Source organism: Condylura cristata, unplaced genomic scaffold, assembly GCF_000260355.1.
Source record: "Condylura cristata isolate star-nosed mole 26May11 unplaced genomic scaffold, ConCri1.0 scaffold00007, whole genome shotgun sequence".
NCBI lineage: Eukaryota > Metazoa > Chordata > Mammalia > Eulipotyphla > Talpidae > Condylura > Condylura cristata.
In genome coordinates, this window is record NW_004567108.1 from 34,345,655 (window position 1) to 34,366,624 (window position 20,970).

Genomic DNA, 20,970 nt, shown 5'->3' on the forward strand with positions numbered 1-20,970 from the left:
GGGATTGAACTCCTGCGGAACTGGCTTTAGCTTCTCAGTGCAGTGCTTTAACCCGCTGCGCCACCAGGGAGGGCCTCCCTATATAGCTTTTTAAAAAATATTTGCTAGTATAGGCAAATGATCTCTTTTTAACTTAAATTTATTTGTTATTGAAAATTAAATTTAACGATAATTTTAGATGTTCCTATTCCATATTTTCTCTTTTAAAAGTAGTCACTTTTGATGTTTACATACATAAAATTTGTGTTTTTTTGCTGTTCTGTTTGCTCTTTTAAGTTATGTCTTTAACTGTTGTATTTTGTGCAAATATTTCCCTCTTTGTTTTCAAGTTTGTTGATGATGATTTTTGACATGCATATGTTTTTCATGTTTGTCCATGAAATCTGTTTTCCTCTTGCTTTTTGTTCAGAAAACTTTTTCTCAGTCTGAAATTGCTAAATATTTATATTTTCTTCTAAGTGTTGTGGCTTGATTTTCTTCCATAACATTCTTGAACTGTTATGAAATGATGATTATGTTATATGAGGTCAGAATCTAAATCAGAGGAGTATTGTTTTTCTCCAGATTTTTGAATCATAGATCTCTTTAAGACTCTGAAAGCTGTGGCCTTATAAGGAAAATGTACTAAACATTTGCACAAAAATTTTAATACAATTCATTTTTATGACACTGGAAATTGCACATCCTTTCCTATGTAATTACACATAGAAAAAAGGTGAAAGCATTCTTTACAAAACTATGACTCCCACTTATTTTTAATGCAAAAGTTAAGATCCACTCCATGATACAAAGGAAGTGTTACAAAAAATTCTAAGCAAAGCAAACCTTAAACTTCACTTCAGCTAAATACTAGCATTAAATGTGAAGGCTGATGAAATTTGACTTAAATAGGAGAAAGAGAAATCTTTGTGGTTTTGCTGTGACAACCTGTATGTCAGCCATAACATTCAGTCCGTTTTGATTTTTGTTTTGTCTTGTTTTGTTTTGTTTTGATGGTGAAAGTGTTGTAAGCCATGCCTTATGAAAGCACACGGTGGCACATAGAACGAGACCTCTTTAGCAAACATTGCCAAATAAAACTAGGTTTGAGTTGAGAAACAATTGAATAATTTATTCTGACCCTAGTTCACTGAGGTCAAGTCTCTGATGTCCATCCATATCACCAAATTTTGAATTTTAAGTCCACACAGTAAGATTATCTTATCAGCTGTAACCTTTAGGATTTTGGTACATGTTTGCTACAACCTGCAGAGAAATTGGGGGAAATTTGGTCTCCCATAACTCCAGGTTGTAAATCTTTCTTCAGTGTTAGAGGAAACTGAGCTACTGCTGACCAAGCTCATTTGGAATAGGAAGGAGTGCTCCTTTCTTCAGTGGCCGCCATGGAGTGGGCTACATGGGCTTTGGCTAGGAGAGACAGCCAAAAGCTTATCCAAGTCTACTACATTAGATAACAGACTTTCCCTTTCTATTAAAAATGCCTAGAGGAAAGGCATTCAAGACTTTCCTCTGGAAATCCAGCAAATTTCTGTTTAATAAGTGAAGAACTGCTCTTGTTTCTTGATAAAATATCCTGAAAAATTATTTAACCCTGTATCCTCTGACCCCTGACCTGATGAAGTTGATTCTTTTCATAGTATCAGGATAAACTTCAGTTTCTGTTGGAGAACTTTTGGGACTCAAGTCTGCCCATAGCAAAACGCCCCAGTCACATGGATGCCTGGCCCTTTTCCAAAGCAGCAAAAACAAATGGATAGTCAGATGTCAGAGACACTTGACCTGTGCCCAGAACTTTTTTCTAGTGAGATATTTACTTGGAGATAGCATTTTCAAGATCATGTTCGGTCCTCATGAAATAGGAATGCCAGTAATAGATGAGAACCTGTGCTGAGTGCATCAGAGGTTTCACTAGTTTTGTCGTTATTGATTTCTCTTAGACCTGCTTGAAAATGTTAAAGTTTTAAGAAGAAACTACACTTCTGGAGTGAATGATTTGCTGTAGTGGTTCCTTCAGTTGTTTCTATTCCAAGCCGCAGACCTTGTTTGTCATTTCTGTGGATGTATTTTCTCCAAACTCTTTCTAGTTCTGTATGTTTTTTGTTTGTTTTTGTTTTTTAGTTTCCAACTTGATAAGCAGTCTATAGTTTGTTTAAAGACATTTGAAAGGGTTCATGAATCATAAACTTTTTCATTTGTTTTATGTTTAATTTACTATAAACAGCTGCAGAAACCCTGATTGTGATGGTCTTCTATTGTAAATGCAGATATTATAACATGACAACCAGATATTATCTAGTGGTGTAAAATAACTTAAAAAGTTAATATGACATTATACTTTTCCCTTCCCCTGTTGATTCAGTTTCAAGAAGAGAGTTTAGGAAAATAGTTCACTTTTGTAGATATCACAAAGCCCAATGAAGCTTAATGGTCACAGAGCCAAAAGTTAAGAAGTTCTGAATTAAAATAATAATTTATTGCAAATATTGCAAACTGCAAGTCAATCCAGCTTGATAATTTATATAATTTTTATAAATATAGAATATATGTTGAAAGTATCATCCAGCATAATCAAAAAAATAATAATTTTATACTACATTGATATTAATATAATTGAATATTACATTATTACTCAATAATAATTTAAATAATAGAATTATCATTATTGATTAGTATTTCCTTTCCCACTCATTTGTGATACTACTTTAATTATGTCTTCAGTTCTTGCTAGTACTAACATCTGTGCTGCTGTCTTCTGTGTTACCTCACCGAGTAGCTGTTCTTATGTTAGCAGCTTACAGTTATAATCATTGTCTTTTCAGAATATATTTACATAGCTGGTAGAAGTAATTATACATCTCTCCATTTATAGTTCCTTTACAAAATTTTCTTAACAAATTCTACTTATAATTTTTTCTGTATGAACTCTGGAATTATTTTGTTTAATTAAAATAAAAGCTTCTTATACATTGTATGAATGAGATTAAAACCTGAAAATTAATTTGAGAAGAATGAGTATATTTATTTTTCTCACCTGGATGCTTTAAGTTGCCTCCAGCTTACTGATGCTTTTCTCATTAAACAAATGATTTCCTCTGTATTTAATTTGGATAGATACAGTTGCTATGCCTTCCAGTTTATTAGAATTTTCTCAAAGTCCAATCTTCTATTCATTCCAGTTAGTTTATTTTTCATCTCATGCCTGGAGGTTTTCATTTCTGAAAGTTCAGTTTGGTGCTTTTTTTTTTAATCCTCCGTGTCTCTAACATCCTGAATAGCTATCACACGGTAACAATAACGTTTAATGCCCACTGCTCATTCCTATGTCTATGCCAGTTCTGGGTTGATAGTTATTGAATGACTATTCTTTTTATTAAGGGTCATGTTTCCATGACTTTTCATCTCTGATTTGATGCCAGACATTGTGCACCCTAACCTTGTTGGATGCTAGATATGTTTGTATTGTTATAAATCTTGGAAACAGTTTGACCCTTCTGGGTATTGTTTTATATGATTTATCAGGCTGGTCCATAGTAGTCTAGGGCTAACTATTACTCACTGTTGAATCAAAGTCCCCCTAGGAACTTAGTACCCTTGGATTAAGAGTTTTTTCATGTGGCCAGTGGGAACAAGTGCTGTTTCCTACCCTGTTTGCATGGCGAGCAATGTTGCCTTTAATCCTTCAAGATGGTTCTTCCCCAGTTTGAGGTGACCTCACCTTTGACCAACACTCAGCTAAGTTCTGTAAGGGGACCTGCTGCAAATTCTCTAGGATTTTTTCCTGTGCAGCTCTTTCTTCTCTGGTACTCTGTACTAGGGGCTTGAACTCCCTGTGACTCTCAGCTCTGTCTCTTCAATTCAGAATCTCTTGACTAGGTCGCAGTTCTCCCTACTGCACCAGGACACAGAAAACTCTCTTGAGGTTGAAAATTCAGGCAAGGTAACATTTGCTTCCTTTGTTCTCTCTTGGTAATGGATCACTGTCCTCCGTCATCTACCTTCCAAAGGCACCTTTTCTTCCTCTGGTCCTTTCAGAATTGGAGGTTGCCAGGCTATCCTGCACACTTTCCACTCCACTCACTACTTTTTTATTCTTTTCAAAAAATGGTATAGAACTGACTTTGTTTTATGATATTATATATGTTTCTGTATGCCACATATAAATAAAGATCTGTATTTACCACATTATGCTTACCATCAACAGTCTTGTTTCCAAAATTGACCCCTTTTATCTGATACACCAACCCTATTTCTCCCTTCCCTCTTGTATTGAACTTTCTGAACTTACTGATCTAACAGTTTGTGTCTTATTAGTTTTGTTTCTTTATCTTCCCCAGATGAGTGAAATTGTGTAATATGTCTCTCATCATCGGATTTATTTCACTAAGCATAATGTATTCTCAGTCCATCCATGTTGTTGCAAGTGGCAGGATGTCTCTCTTCGTTTTTTTAATAGTTGAGTAGTATTCCATTGCGTATATGTGGCACACCCTCTTTATCCAGTCATCTCAATAGCCACCTAGTTGTTTCCAATTCTTAGCTATTATAGACAGTGCTTCAGTGAACATAGGAGTGCACATGTTTCTTGAATTAGTGTTTTTGTATTTTTCCATTAAGTGCCTAGAAGTGGATAACTGGATTGTATGGAATTTCTAGTCTTAATTTTTTAAGGAATTTTTATTCTGTGTTCCACAATGGCTGCCTCAGCATTCCCACTAACAGGGTACAAGGGTTTCCTTTTCCCTGCAGCCATCCTGTTGTTTCTTAGCTTTTTTTTTTTTTTTTTTTTTAAGATTTACTTATTCATGCATACAGAACTAGAGTATAGGCCAGAGGTTCAGGGGCAGTGAGAGGATTCACCAGAGGCAGAATGGGGAGCAGAACAGGCTGACTGACAAAGCACACTGCTGAGAGGAGCACTGGGTGGTCAGGAGCGGTCTGCCGCGCCATGTGGGTCACCTCCAGGGCCAGGGATTGAACTCATGCTGAAGAGGCTTTAGCTTCTAAGTGCTGTGCCTTAACCCACTGCACCACCAGGGAGGGCCCTGTTTCTTAGCTTTCTGATACTCAAAATCCTTCCTTTTAACTCCCCAGTAGCCATTTCTATGACCCACCAGATGTCATACCTGTATCAGCATTTTATCACTGAGGGTTGATATCTCTTCCTTTGCTGGGGTTTATTTTCTCACACACCCTCTTATGCCCCACCAACCTCTTCTGCATAATCCCACTCTGACTGTGTTCTAGGGTGGGCACCAGCTCTGACCCTTCAGGTCTCCAACAGTCACTTCCTTATATGCATCCAACTTTAAATATGTTCTGTTTCTTGCTTATGTTGTAAGCTTGGATGTTGGGTGATTTACTTTCTTTCCTTTTCAATATGTTTGTTTTGTGGAGAGATTCAAATTTAGATGCCCACTGTTATTCTGTGAAATCAGGAAACACTCATTTTCTTAGGTTTTTGCTCCAGCTTAAGAAAAACAGCTCTGGAAGCTAAAAGGGGAGCATTATAAATAAGCTTATGAAATAAAGATAATGGGGAATTCAACCAGTGGGTCTGCATTCAAAGGCTATCAAGGGGATGTATGTGTGTGTTTAAGTTAAAACAATATGTTTATGGAAAGATGTGCGATATTTTTGTTTCTTCGCTTTTTGATAAAGAACTCCTACCTGGCCCTCCCCGGTGGTGGAGCAGGTTAAAGCTTAGCACTGCAAGCAAGCCAGAAGCAATGTGAATTCGATCCCCACCCCAGAGGTGATCCACATGGCGTGGCAGACCTCCCCTGACCTGCCCGCTGCTCCTTTCAGCAGTGTACTTCATCCATCTGCCTGTTGTGCTCTCCACTCTGTCTCTGGTGAATTCTTTCACTGCTCCTGCACCCCAGTTCTGTATGCATAAATAACTAAATCTTAAAAAAAAAAAAAAAGAACTCCTACCTTCTGCCAACAGTATGCAACAGTATGTACTGCTGTGAGGGTAGTTACATATTTTTTTATAATAGTTTATTTTTACATCATTTTGTACATTTTTATTTATTTATTTATTTATTTTAAAGATTTATTTATTCGTACAGAACTGGGGTACAGGCCAGAGATGCAGAGGGTGAGAGGATTCACCAGAGACAGAGCGGGAAGCAGAACAGGCAGATCTACGAAGTACACTGCTGAGGGGAGCAGCGGGCGGGTCAGGAGAGGTCTGCCTCGCCATGTGGTCACCTCCGGGGCAGGCGGGAATCGAACTCATGCGGAAGTGGCTTAGTTTCTTAGTGCAGTGCTTTAACCCGCTACGCCACCAGGGAGGGCCTCATTTTGTACATTTTTTAAATCTCAATTGTAATTCCCATGGGTTTCCCATCACCGAGTCACCCGTGTGCCATCACCATAGTCCCATGAGTTCCATATTTTTTATTGTTGTTTGATGGCTTCACATACTAGGATGCTATGTGTCTTGCTTATTTTCTTCTGTTGCTTCCCATGTCACGAGCAAACAGCTGGTATAGGCTGCCAGGTGGATGTAGATGTAGAGAGGGCTGTACTTGGAGGGCGGGGAGGAGAGGAATGATGGGCTAACTCTGAATCAGGTGATCCTCACCCATTTTTTGTTTAGTGCAGTTTTTGAGCTAGAAGACAACCGAGTGATTGCATCTATTTCTGTTTTCTTAGGGATCAGGTTTTGATTCTTATGGTAGAATCCAAAAATATGTTGTTAATCTCTTCAGCATTGGCACTGGTGAAAATCCCCTCGGGACTCTGGCATCTGTTCTTCTCTTTAGTTTCCAACAGTGTTGCCAGTTTTCATCTTTTTGTAATTCTTCATGGGTATTATAATGGAAATTGAAAGAAAGGAATATTAGGTCCTGCTGGTTTGCTCTGATGCTAACCCAGAAGTCCTACCAATTATTTTTCAGTAATGAGTAGGAAAAGGTTATATTAAGGGTGTTATTCAGTTATTTGTTTAATGATGCTTACTTCTTAAGTGGCCCACTTTTAAAATTTAGTAAGAATCCCTAATAAAAATGTACATGAAGAACTCTCTCTTCATATATAACTCTATCAAATGAGTTTAAGTTACATATTTCCTTACCAAATTTAATCAAAATTTTATAATTTCCTTGTTTAGCTGCTTTATTTACTGGAATATTTACATGTTAAGATGGCTTTTCAAGGAGCATGAGATTTATATAAACCCAATATCACCTGCACCCATATAATAGAGAAAGTATGTACTGCAAGGAATTGCATTAGTACAGTGGTTAAAAATATGAACTTTGGTTAGATCTGATTCAAATTCTGTCTCCTCCATTGATTGTTCATGTGATTTTTGGGCAAGTTACTTAACACTGGCAGGTATTGATTTCCTTGTGTATAAGTTGTTGTATTAGCACTACCTACCTCATAAGCTTTTATGTGGGATTTAGTGAAAAAACAAAACAACAATTAAAAACCCACAGGTATAAATAGCACAGTCCCTGAGCACAGAAACAACTCATTAGCTTGAGGTGAGGATGATGATGCTGCTTACAAAGGGTTAACACAGTGGACATTCCTCTGTGGGTATATCTTCAAGTTTTTAATTAGTTACTTCTTTATTTCCAAAATTTCATCTCAGAGAAAATTGACATGGCTATTTCTATTTCTAAAAATTTGATACTGCCTTCCAGGGTGTGGCTTTTTTTTATGACAGATGGTCAACAGCTAGTGGTAAAAAGAGTATGGAATGTCATAGCATTTCATTTATTTATGGGAAATGTTTTACTGCCCCACCCTTTAGATGGAAAATGAAAGTCAAAAACTGGAAACTCTATTTAAAACTGGACAGTACTGTGATCTCAGTGTCTGAAACTGTAGACTTTTAGAAAATATTTATGACATATTGGAAACTAGTCACTGATCAGTGTCTCCTTGCTTTGGTTTTAATTTTTGAACTAATCTGAAAAATATGAAATTTGGGGTAAATTAAAATTGAACACCAAAAACATCATCAGAGATAATCAGTTAAATATAATTTTATATGCTCTTTACTAGAATAAGATAGACAAATGATTATCTCTTTTTAAATTGGCTTATAATGCATATGATTCAGAGGTACAAGATCACACATCTTCAAAACATAATTGGCTTACAATGCTGGACGTGATTCAGAGGTAGGGGGTCACACCTCCTTAACGCATCGCCACCAAGTCCACCACAGTCCGTTGTGATTCCTTACCCTTACCACTTCCCTTCTAGTAGCCTTAGTTTGTTTGCAATAAGATTTATAGGGTTTGTTTTGGGTTTGGATTTGTCTCTTTCTATACTCCACATACAAATGAAACCATCTGGTATTTGTCTTTCTCCTCCTGGCTTATTTTGTAGTGCACATTCTTCCCCAGTTCCAAATAGCAAGAGTTCATCTTTTTTTTTTTTTTAAATAGCAGAGTATAGTCCATATTACTGAGTAGTGTATCTATCACACCTTCTTAGTATCACTGGATACTTGGATTGTTTCTATAATGCAGCTCTTGTAAATAGTGCTGCAGTGAACACAAGAGGACACATATCCCTTTGAAATAGTGTGTTGCTTTCTTCAGGTAGATGGCTAGGAATGAAATGGCTGGGTCATATGGTAGATCTATTTTTATTATTTGGAGGAACCTCCATACCATTTTCTGTAGATGTTGACCAGTCTAAAATTTCCCACCAACATTTTATGAGCGTTCCTTTTTCACTACTCTCTGACCATCATATTCCATGTTTTCTTAATCCACTTAACACTTGTTAGTAAAGACATTTGAAGTTAAGAGATATTTACTAATACAACCTTAGAAATATGCTGAATGAATGAAAACACAGCACTTTCAAAGAGATCCTGAGGCCCTGTATACATTTTACCAAGGAGATAATTTAGCATAGTATTTATGAGTGGGGAACTTGAGAGTCAGTCTCCCTGAGCTTCAAACCTGGTTTTATCTCCTGCTTAACCATATGATCCCGTAAGTCACCATTCATGTCAAGGTTATATCTATGGCATAGTGTCAAAGCTTAAATATATAATACATAGAAAGCATTTAAAACGGTACAGGCATGAAATGTGCCCATGTATTGGTTTAGAGGTAAATTTCTGTCATTAATGAGCAGTGTGAACAATGTGGTTCAGTTCTTTTTCTTTTCACAGTTGTCTGCTTCCTATCATAGGCATAAGGATAGAGTGCATTGTCCAGAAAGGACCCATGAATAGTCTCATAGATGCCTACCTTAAAGAAGCTAATAAAAAGCTTTTTTTACATCAGTGTGGAGCTAAAACATTTGCTGTTATAGATAGAAGCACTCATTACCAAGGTTTACTTAAAATCAGGGTATTTCATCAACTTGTATGACTATTGAAATATTATTTCTCATGAACATCATCAATCATTATTTAAAGATATAAATTTCCAAAATGTAATCAACAGTCTAGTGAAGACAGTTGCTTATGTAACTAAAATATACCATCTGACTAAAATGAAAACTAAGAAAAATTTCTAGTTAACAGGTTGCAATACACTTTTTTTAATATACTGTAGATAATGAGTAGATTATATGACTTAAGCTATATATAACACTGATACTCTACTAAAAAGAAACTTCACATGAGAAAGGATATCATAGCATATCTTCCAAATTAAATAAAGTGTATTTCATAAAGGGAACTATAGCCAACAAGAGAAGAGTAGATAGAATATTAGTTTTCCTTTGTATCTGCATGTTATTTTTATGTCTGTCTGAGGTTATAGATTTGTCTCAAGTTATATATTCTTTCCATGTCTGCAGAAGTCAGGATCCAAATTTTGTAATAAAAGGTATTGTTTTTAAGTAACTAACTTAAATAATACCATATCCCAAGTACCATGTGCTTTACATATATTGCCTCATTTAATCCTTTTAACCCTATAAACAAATACTTTCATTCACAATCTGCAAGTGAGAAAAACAAGGGTCATGTTTATATCACCAGTAACTTGTGGAGTTGAGAAGTATATCCCAAACAGCTATGCTCTGAAAGACAATGTTTTATTGCGTATGAGAGTGAGCCTTTGGAGCTGGTTAGAAGGAATATTATACACTATTGAAGCAGCTGACAATTTTCACTTCCAAGTGCTTTGGTTGTATATAAATGGAATTTTAGGACAGTTTAATTGTACAAGAGAATCACAGAAATAGTGTAAGTTTGTGGTATTTCATATATATGTATGATGGAAATGACACTTATGATAATACAGCAATAATCAATCCTGTAATAATCAATCCTATAATTCTGAGTTTAATGTGGCTACTATTTATCCACAGGTTGTTGTGAAAACAGTTCATATCGTTAAAAACTGTTCTTACAATCACACTTTTTTCTCCCTCCAACTACTTTGACACACACACCTTTAAGGAAGAAATTGTGTCATACGCTGAAAATTTGTGCTCCGGGTACTTCTACCTCTATGCAATGGTTTATCAGAAAGACTGGTTGTAAGAAGTCATCTCAAAGTACTTACTGAGACACTGGGAATCCCTTCATGGAGGCCATTGTCATTATACGTGGACCCTTTACATAAATGCCTATAATCAGTCTGTAGGTTTTACTATACAGAAAGTAATTTGAGAATTTAGAACTCATATTGAGACTCAAGATGAGTGATTCTCAACCTAAGCTGTGTTTTACAGTCAACTGCATTTTGACAAGGGTGCCAAGTAATTCAATTGACAAAGAAAAGTTCTCAGTAAGTGGTGCTTTGACCATGTGCAAAGTCGCAAAATTGGATTCCCATTTTGTAGCAGTCACAAAAATTAACTTGGAATAGATCATAAACCTGAAAATTAAGAGCTAAAGCTATAGCAATCTTAGAAGAGAACAATGGAGTAAATTTTTGTGACCTTGGGTTAGGCAGTAACATCCTTCCCTCCTACTTCTAGTCTGTGGTTTATGGAGCAGGGAGGAACAAGAAAATCATATAGAACACTAAAATTAATATATTCAATTTAAAGGACTTTCATTTGTTCTGAGCTAGATATCTCATGTCTATCCCACAGACATTTGTTAGTGTTTATACTCCCAGTTATTTCAGAACACTGCTTTGGGAATCATACAACCCAATATTTCATCAATAGTTTACTATGTCCCATCCTCTTTACAATAGGAAGAAATAGACTAAGTGATCTTCTTTCTTTTTAGTGCAAATACAGGGGCTGTGGTTATATTTGTGTGTACATTGTTTTTAAATGTTAGAAGTGTCATTATTTTGCATGTATTTATATGTTGCATGTATTTGCATAAATCCTATGTTGCAAATGTGGGTATGGAAGATATTAATTTTTCTGATATAGGCTAATATATGTGTCATTTTCATCTGTTGTTTTGATGCCACCATCTTGGCAGATGCTCTTTCTTCATCTCCCTGAGAGTGTTCATTATAGAATCTATACAAGATGACTCGAATATGCATTTCTACACTGCAGAGAATGGTCTCGTTTAAATACAGCCCCATTAACTGATTGCAAAGGATCCCAGACTCTTGTTAATTGTCATGTGCTTGACACTGAAGTTTTTACTTAAAGTTCAGTTGTTATTATAATGTAGATTAGTGGTGACTTCTTGAAGATGCACTAAGCAGATTTTACAGACCTACATTCATGACAAATTTGTTAACTATCAAATGTGTCATTTCTTATAAATACAAGGAAAGGAAGTATTAAAATAACTCATACCCACTTGAGAGAAAAACTAATGTTTCTTAAATTTTTACTTTTCTAGTGAAGGAAGCCCGTCCCCCAGGGTGGAGCTGCTGCATAACATCGACCCAGACTTTGTGGACATCTCGCCCTGTGAGTGCCTTTCCTTTCCATCCTTACTAAACCAGGTCTCTTGTGCTTACAAAGAGGGCTTTATTGCTTAGTATGTCTCTAGTCTGACATTCTCTTTTTTCACTTGGGTTTGCTATCCAGGTAAGCAGTTTTCCATGGCATCTGTTGTACTGATATCACATGGCCTTGGTGCCACCGAGGATAAATTCTGTTCTGGGCTCTCCCACTCACCAGCTGTGAGACCCAGAGCTAGTGAACTCTCCTGGCCCCAGCATTCCCATCTTTAAGAGAACCAATGGGACCTGAGAGACTCCTTTTCACCATAGCTGTGATGTTGTTGTTCTTACCTGAGCACAGCCTTCTTCCAGAAAACTCAACTTCAAATATGCCAGCCCATTTTATGATGGGTTGGCCAGGTGTGCCCAGCTCCTGTGGGGTCTCACCAACAGGACTTTGCTAACTTCGGGCAATTTAGACTGATTCCTATTGCCTAAATCAACCCAGGGGGCACCCTGCTGATTCCTTCCGGGAAAGAGGCCATTTCGTGCTCTCTATGTAATCGTCCAGTGTAAAATCACGCCTGGCTTCCTAATGTCCCTCGAACAGTGAGTTTGGGTCTAGGAAGCTCTAATTATTAGGCATGTTGCCCAGGTCACATCATAATGCTCATCTTGAATCTCCTTTTATAAAATAGTACTCTTACATTCCCTTCATTCATTTGCTGCTCACGTCTGCTCCTTAGACATACTGTAACCTGCTTTGTCCTGACTCTCCTTTGTCCTCTCCAATCTGTGCTACAACCTGCCGTGAGATCTCGCTGCTCAGAGCACGACCCTACAGCAGTCTTCACTGTGCCACTGGTGGTTTGAGCCCAGCTCACCACGCCAGCCTCACTCCCCCAGGCTCTCCTTGCCATTTTCTTACCCTACCAGACACTTGCTATTCCAAACATATATGTCCTTGTATATACTCTTGAATACACTATTTCTTGTGCCACAAGCATCTGTCTCTCCACAGCTGTACATCACTCTTTAAAACCCAGTACAAACACCGCCTCTGTGAATGCCTTCCAGAAGCCCTGGGGGTGGCCATTCCTCCCTCCCTTGGTGATGTCTCCACTTCACACACCCCAAATTCTCTGTATGTGCCTGCATTTCCACTAAACTGAACAGCTCTTGGGAATGATGGTCTTTGCCTTACTTATCTTTTCTTTTCATCAGGCAACACAAATGCCCAGCCCTTGGTAGAATATTTTTATTGTTGATTTGGAAATAGTTTGGATATACTTAATTAAATGTGTTATTAATATTCATTTCATTTCTTTTTTCTTTTACATGGCTAATAGAAATCTTAAACTCAGTCACCTTGCTTATTTATTTATTTATTGTTATTGGTCTAGCACCTACAAGGTGCTAGGAAATGAGTTGATTAGCAGTGGCAAATCCCCTTAGTTACTGAAAAGCTACTACATCATTGGTTCTTAAACTTTTCTCTGTCTCACCACCTCTAAAGAATATGACATTTTCCAGTCTGTAACTGGTTCATGAGACCAGGAGTTAGTCATGTCAGAGTCTTTGAGGGTGGCTACGTCAGAATAGAGCTGGTCTGTAAAACTTTTGAATAATCTAATGCACTGTAGAACCCAGTATAACATAAAGGGACATGTTGAATATGTTGCCCACATTATAAAGGTAATAAACTATTCTCGCCCTCTAAGTTCCATCTACAAGCAAAAAGCCTTAAGGCCCCCTTCACTCACTGACCTGTATTTTGTCTTGGCATCAGAAGTGGTTGTGAGAACTATACCCTGGGATAACACAGCCACAGGGCTGCTTACTGCAGGGTCCTCAGTGTAACCTGCTGTGATCTTTTCTTTGACACCATTCTTGTTCAATGTGTGCTTTCTCCTCTCAGGTGTTGCCCCTGTGAAATCCCCATCACCAGTTCACCCATGTGCCATCAACACAGTCCCTTGTGCTCTTCCCATCCCTGTTTTGATCCTTCTCTTTCCTCTCCCCCTGCAGAATGTCTGTGATTTATAATTGTCTGTTGGTTTTGATTTTTAATTTATTATAATTACCTTTGTTTTCCCTGATCCCTTATTTGTTTCCTCTACATTCCTCCTATAAATGAAAGCATCTGATATTTTTCTTTTTCTTCCTGACTCCTCAAGCCTTTTCTATTGGTAGAGTTAGATGTCTTTTCTTGGCCATATACCCTTGGTGGGTTGTGACTAGGGTACTAATAGTAAAAGCCCAAAGGATGGTACACACAGATACATCCCAGGGGACATAGGATCTACCTTAAACCTGGATATTCTGCTGTAAAACATAAAAAAAAGAAAATCAAAGAACTATAACATTTACATCCATTAATATGGCTACAGGAAGGAAGGGAGGGAGGCAACTGTTTATTATTCAAATAATAATAGAATCATGTGATCAGTAATGAAGTCTGGGAGCATGATAACTCAATTTTTGTTCATTTTTTTCAGTGTTTTGGATATTCTAAGTCTTTTGTGATTTCGTGGAAATTTTAGGATATTTTTGTTTTAATTCTGTGAAGAATGCCATTGGGATGTTATTAGAGATTGCATTCAATCTGTATATGGCTTTAGGGGAAAGGGCCATTTTGACAATATTGATTCTTCCAACTTATGAGCATGGAGTGTCTTCCATTTCTTTGTGTCCTTTTAGTTTCTTTCAGTAGTGTCCTGTAGTTTTCAGTGTTTAGGTCCTTCACTTCCTTGGTTAAATTTATTCCAAGTTATTTTGTTCTTTTTGAGGTGATAGTAAGTGGTATTGTTTCTATCATTTCTCTTTTTGCCAATTCACTGTTTACTTATAGAAATGCAACTGATTTTTATGTATTTGTTTTGTAGCCTGCAACTTTACTATAAACATTTATTATTTTTAACTTTTGTGTGTGTATAGTCTTAAATTTAATGTTTTCTCTATATATTATAATGTCATCTGCATGTAATTTTTCTTCTTCCTTTCTAATCTAGATAGCTTTTATTTCTTCTCTATTTGCTCTGGCCAGGACGTTGAATACTATGTTAAATAATGGTAGTGAGAGTGGACATCCTTCTCCTGACCTGAGTAAAAGCCTTCAGTTTTTTCCCATTAAATATGATGCTAACTATATCTTTGTCATATATGGTCTTTATTATCTTTAGATATGTTCCTTCTATACCCATTTTAAATCTTTTTAACTTACTACCATATGCCCAGTGCATAGCACAGAGCCTTCCATCATAGTAAGTTCTCAGTAAATATTTATTATTAATGAATGATGAATAGATCATTGTCATATTGTCTCAGCCTTTCCTGACCCTAAAAATACCTCAAGATGACAATTCATGCTCTCCTTTTAAATCCTGAAGCTGCATTTTTTTAAAAAAAGATTTATTTATTTATGCATAGAGAACTGGGGTACAGGCCAGAGGTTCAGGGGGGTGAGAGGATTCACCAGAGACAGAAGGGGAGCAGAACAGGCAGATGGACGAAGCACACTGCTGAGGGGAGCAGCAGGCGGGTCAGGAGAGGTCTGCCACGCCATGTGGGTCACCTCCCGGTCAGAGATTGAACTCATGTGGAAGTGGCTTTAGCTCTAACCCGCTGCACCACCAGGGAGGGCCCCTGAAGCTATATTTTATATTTTGTGCCTAAGTAAAAATATATTAATAAAACAAATCACTTCTCAGTTTTAATTAACATTATCATATACAGTTGTTTGAAACTACTTATTCAACTTCACTCTGCTCTTCACCTGCATTATAAATACCTATCTGAAGAGATGGGGTAGGATTTTCTTACACTCTTCACTCCTTTCCCCCAGAACTCCTAAGCGGGCAAACACAGTTTATAAAGACCCTGGACTCACCGACCTGGCTTCCCCTGAGTCCAGTGCATCCTCTTTTTGTTGTTCTGTGCTTCATGCTAGCACCTGTTAATAAGTTCCCTCTCATTGTTTCACTGGCCCTGAGCCTCATGGTGTCTCAAATCTGGCTCCACTTTTATCTCCCCTCCCCTTACCCCCATGTGCTAGATGAGATGTGTGGGCTGTAATTGCTTTCCTGTGTGCTTTGAGGAAACTTTATTCACCTTTGCATTCTTTGTTTTGAGGTAACCTTGGGTGTGTTTTGGTCTCAGTTCAGATAGTACCTTTTTTTCATCTCTCCTACTATTCTAAGAATAGATCCTAAGAATTCATTCCCCCATATCTTTGAAATACTTCTTTCTAGACAGCTGATCTAGACTTGGTGTTTTTCATCTACAATATAGGGTGGGCTGAGGAAGAAACCTGTAAGAGAGCCTGAGGGATCAGGATGGCACAGAAAAGTTGTTTTATGGGAAATCTGGAAACATCCTAATGATGGGAGCATCTGTGATCCCAAGTAATGCCTGAGATCCTGTGGGTGTGAATTCCGCTTGGCATCATTTGAGGAGGTTCAGTTCCAAGCTCTGTTCCTTTGGTTCTAGCCAGCATGACTCAGACCATGAGAAATAATTTCAAAAGGCATTAGTTTGCCTTAGAGGGGAATGAATATATATATATGCACATCCATCCTGCAAGCCTCAGGCCTGACCTGGGCTGGTCTGAGGTAATGACCATAGCCTGTCTAATACCACAGCCTACCTTGGCAGTCTGCAAACTCAGTTGTTAGCATATACATGTATACACATCTACAGCACTCGTATTCTGCTGGGAGAAGCATGATTACAGATGAAGGGCAATGACAGATGTGAGCGTTTTCCTCACCACCAAAGGCCAAGTCTTCAAAGTGGTTCTGTACAGCTTTGTTACTATTTCATTTAAAGGGCCTCTTCTCTATAAAAGTTATAATGAGATGTTATTTCTGCTCATGATTACAGGGTAAAAGAACAGTCTTCCCTTCCTCTCCTCTCTCACAGACACTCTTTCTGTGGTAAAATTGTCAGAGCTGTACTCAAGATCCAAGAGTCGTCTGCATTGAGTGTTTGGAGCTGTGTCCTTTTCCCTTATAGATCCAGGCTCAAATCCATTTCCCAACATTTCCAGAGTATTTTATCAGTAGATACCAACTGACCGTGATGTATGAAGCACAATTGTAATTACTTAAGTCAGTTAGGTTTTAAGTTTTGTTGGAAACTGATATAGAAGAGGGCCTGGACACCACCTCTTACCCCTCTGCCTGGTGGATGTTGGTAGTTCTGCAGCCACAGCCAGGGCAGACTGCTTAGCCTCCCTCCACAGCCTCAGTCACTCAGCTCAAACAGGCGCTCAGCTCCCTTGCAAATGCGGCTTCAATTCGGTCATATTATCCTGCTCCACTTTCTCTCCTTTAGGGCAGTTCACATTCCTACTCCCCATGAGGTCCTTCTTTGCCCCTTAAACTTGAGTTTTGCTACAGCATCCTGGGATACTCAGCCCTGCTGCCCCCAGTTGCAATTACTCATGCATGTATTTCCCCCCATCCAGACTCATAAAGAGGACAAGATTTCATCTCTAGAGTTTGCTCATCAGTGTCTTATATGTAGGTGCCTTACACATATTGAAAGAATGCATGCTAATAAATTAGTCATTTAAGTTGATTATCATCTACTGATTTTAATTAGAATAAATCTAGCAAGAGCAATATCCTACATTATTTTCAAAACACATTCGTTTCTTTCTGGGCCTGTTTGAAAAGTAGCAGCACAGACCCAACTTTCCATCATGCAGTCTGAAATTAGATTTTGAGTCAAATAAAGAATTAGATGGGATGGCTGAGTCCCTAGAGGCTAGGAAGCATGGCGGTCATCAGTTTGTCCAGCCTTTTCCAAATCCAGATGGAGACACTAAAGCACTGGATCACACAGAGCTAATAAGTAACAGCTGAGACTCAGGCGTCTCTGCATCTAGGCCTCAAACATAAGTTACATCTTAGTGATTTCAGGGGTCTCTTTGCTTTCTGTCCCACACTTAAGGGGAAAAAGGCACCCAGAGCTCTGTTATAGTCACATCACATAATGGCACATCCATAGAGCATTATGCATTTAAATGAGGCTGGAAAACTGGGTCTAATCGTGGCACTAGCTTTGGGGGTGACACTAGCTTTGTGGGTTCTCATGTAATCTGACTGTGAATGACAGCAGCTTGTTTATAAAGCTAGCTGTGGAAACCTTATTGGTGCCTGTAATAGTGTGGGATGAGGATGCGGGACTGGGCAATAGGGGTTTAATGTAACCCACAGAGTTCTGGGATGTCAGAAAAACGTAGGTTTGACTTCCTGTGCATAAATTTCCAGAATTATCTATTTCCTTGCTTATAAGTTAGGGACAATTGTAGCAATTTCCCAAAATATGTCCAGACAACAACTAATAGCAATTATATTCTAGCGGTTGGGATGGGGAGAGGAGTATCAGCACTTTCTACTTTATGTATTTTACATTTTTCTTTCTGTATCTACTTTTAATGTTTAGAATATTATTCCCATAATCAGGAATAAAGACATAAGATTTAATTTATAAAAACCATTTATAGTCTGTGAAACTATAGTATCTGGGGAGCCATGGGGTTCTATGGGACTGGAGGTCTTCCCGCCCTCCCCGCCCTCCTCTTCCGGCTCAGAGAGGCTGGCGTGCGGGAAGTTCTGGGACATCCGCCGGGTGCCCAGCCCGCCTCAGTTACGGTTCTTTTCTCTATGTCAAGTAGGAGCTCATTTTACAGCTTGTCACAAACCTGCAGGATTTTGTGTCTTCCCTAGCTGCCAGTATTTGTCTTTAGTGGCTCGCCAAATTTTCCTTGGTGGGGTTGTTACATGCCCTCAATCAGAGAGTCTAAACACAGATAACTGTTCTCCTTTTTAATTTTCACTGGCTTTTATTCTGCCTCCTTCACTTTGGGGAGTGCTAAAGCATGTTTGGAAATGTGGCCGTTTTGATGCCAGAGGCAGTCCCGCAAGCCCCATATCCCCTCCAACCACTTCACACAGGGCATCTCAAGTAACACACATCAAGCCCACTCTGTTAACACTTGGTGCTGGCATGACTGGCTTTCATCCTGAGAAAATAAATAAACCAAACCAAACCCACAGCATTTAAAAAACACTAATTAATCCTTACCACAGACCCAGCCTACATAGAAATGGCAAATCCCTGTGCCCCAATTTTATGTTTGCAGAAATCAGCGTAAATGCCTTTTTTAAGGTTTCTCAGGGCCAGACAACAGAAGCTGACTTGAAGGGCTCAGGCTGGCCCTTGCTCTGGGTGAAGGGCATCGAGCCAAGGTCAGCTCCCTCACCATCTCCCTTCTGCCCACAACATGTGGTTTACTTGCCCAGGGCCCCATCACACATAATCTTTTATTTTCCCCCCACTACTACTCCAGGATTATTAACTGACCACTTTATTTATTTGCTTATTTTTCTTTAATTCTGGTGGAGCCAAGAATAGCCTGGTAATTCTAGTTGATTAAAAGGCCTATGGTGATTTTGATACTCAGCACAAAAGTATCCAATTTGCCCCTTTCAGATCCAGTAGCTGGGTCCATCCTACCCTCTACTCTGGAGCCTACTGCATAGCCCGAGCTGGAGCTGTGCAAGACTTGGGATGTCCAGACTCCACCCTTTCTCTCCCAAACAGATCAAACATCTTCCTACATCAATTCTGCTGTTTTATAGTCTGTAAAGATAAATACATACCAATTTCTTGAAAGAATTAATGATGAGATTCTAGGAAGTCATAAAATATCACTAAATTTAATGGGGTATATTCAAGAATTAAAGTATAGCAAATCCACTTCCTAAATATTGACTAATCTGGTCACTTTTTAAAGGGTTTTATGATGCTTATATATAAGGCTAAAATAATTTTTTTTCCCACCTAAAACAAATGTATAACATTGCGTAAGACACTGAAGAGTAAGTCAGAACATTCTAGGACTCCCTTAGGTATATATATATATATTTTTTATTTTACAAAAGTTTATTTTTACATCATTTTGTACATTTTTTTTCCCCATATCAACTGTAATCCCTGCGGGTTTCCCATCACCAAGTCACCCGTGTGCCATCACCATAATCCTGTGCACTTCCCTCCCCACATCCCCCGTTTTTGATCCCATTCCCCACTCCACCCCCGCAAAATGTCTCTGGTATATGGTTGTTCATTATTTTTGTTATTTTCTCGCCTGGTCCATTATACTCCTGCTATGAGTGAAACCATCTGGTATTTTTCTTTCTCTTTCTGGCTTATCTCACTAAGCATGATCTTTTCCCACTCCATCCAAGTTGCTGCAAAAGACATGTGTTTCTCTTTTTTGGTTGCTGAGTAATATTCCATTGTATATATGTACCACATCTTTTTAATCCAGTCATCTACTTTTGGGCATTTGGGCTGCTTCCATGTTTTTCCAATTGTAAATTAAAGCAGCAATAAACATGGGGGTACAGGTATCTTTTTCAATCAGTGTTTTTGTGTCTTTTGGGTAGGTATCCTTAGGTATAATATTAATGTTTATGAATCTTACCTGAGGAATCCTTAATTTCTTTTCCTTAGAAACCTAAGACAGGTCCTCCCTGGTGGCACAGTGACTTAAAGCGCAGCACTGCAAGCTAGCCACAGGCACTTCAATGTGCGTTCGATCCCCCGCCCTGGAACTGATTCACATGGCGCAGCAGACCTCTCCTGTCTCACCCGCTGCTCTCCTCAGCAGTGTACTTCATCAGTCTGTCTGTACTGCTCCCCACTCTGTCTCTGGTGAATCCTCCTCACCACCCCTGCACCTCTGGCCAGTTCTGTATGCATAAATCTGCAAACATAAATAAATCTTTAAAAACAAAAAACTAAGACACACTAATTTTCTCTACTATTGAAAGAAAAAAACTTTTTTTTATATGATGGAGCAGGAGCTTTAGTCTTACTCGTCCTCCTCTTTATCCCTTTTTTTCTCCTCTATCACGTACTTGGAATAAAACTTGTAAAGACACTTGTGAGAAGTAAGCTGTAGGAAATGGAGTACATGGTCTGCCTTAAGTGACCCATAATGTAAGATGTTAATAATTAGGCATTTATAGACTAAAGTTCGTCATCTCTGGCAGGAATACCTAGGGAATAAATACATGGCCCAAGCTTCTGAAGAGCCTTTGAGTCAGAAGAAAATACATATGCCCAGTAAATGACGTTAACACTTTTTTTTTTT

At 38.3% G+C, this 20,970-nt stretch overlaps 1 protein-coding gene across 1 annotated transcript in view; it reads left to right on the plus strand.

Annotated features, from left to right (window-relative positions):
* The window catches only part of ARSB (arylsulfatase B), a 122,954-nt gene that overhangs the window by 60,879 nt on the left and 41,105 nt on the right, over positions 1 to 20,970 (plus strand). Inside the window, exon 6 of the mRNA XM_012721763.1 lies at positions 11,756 to 11,826. Within this exon, the coding sequence (XP_012577217.1) occupies positions 11,756 to 11,826 (71 nt within the window). The remainder of the gene's footprint in view (positions 1 to 11,755; positions 11,827 to 20,970) is intronic.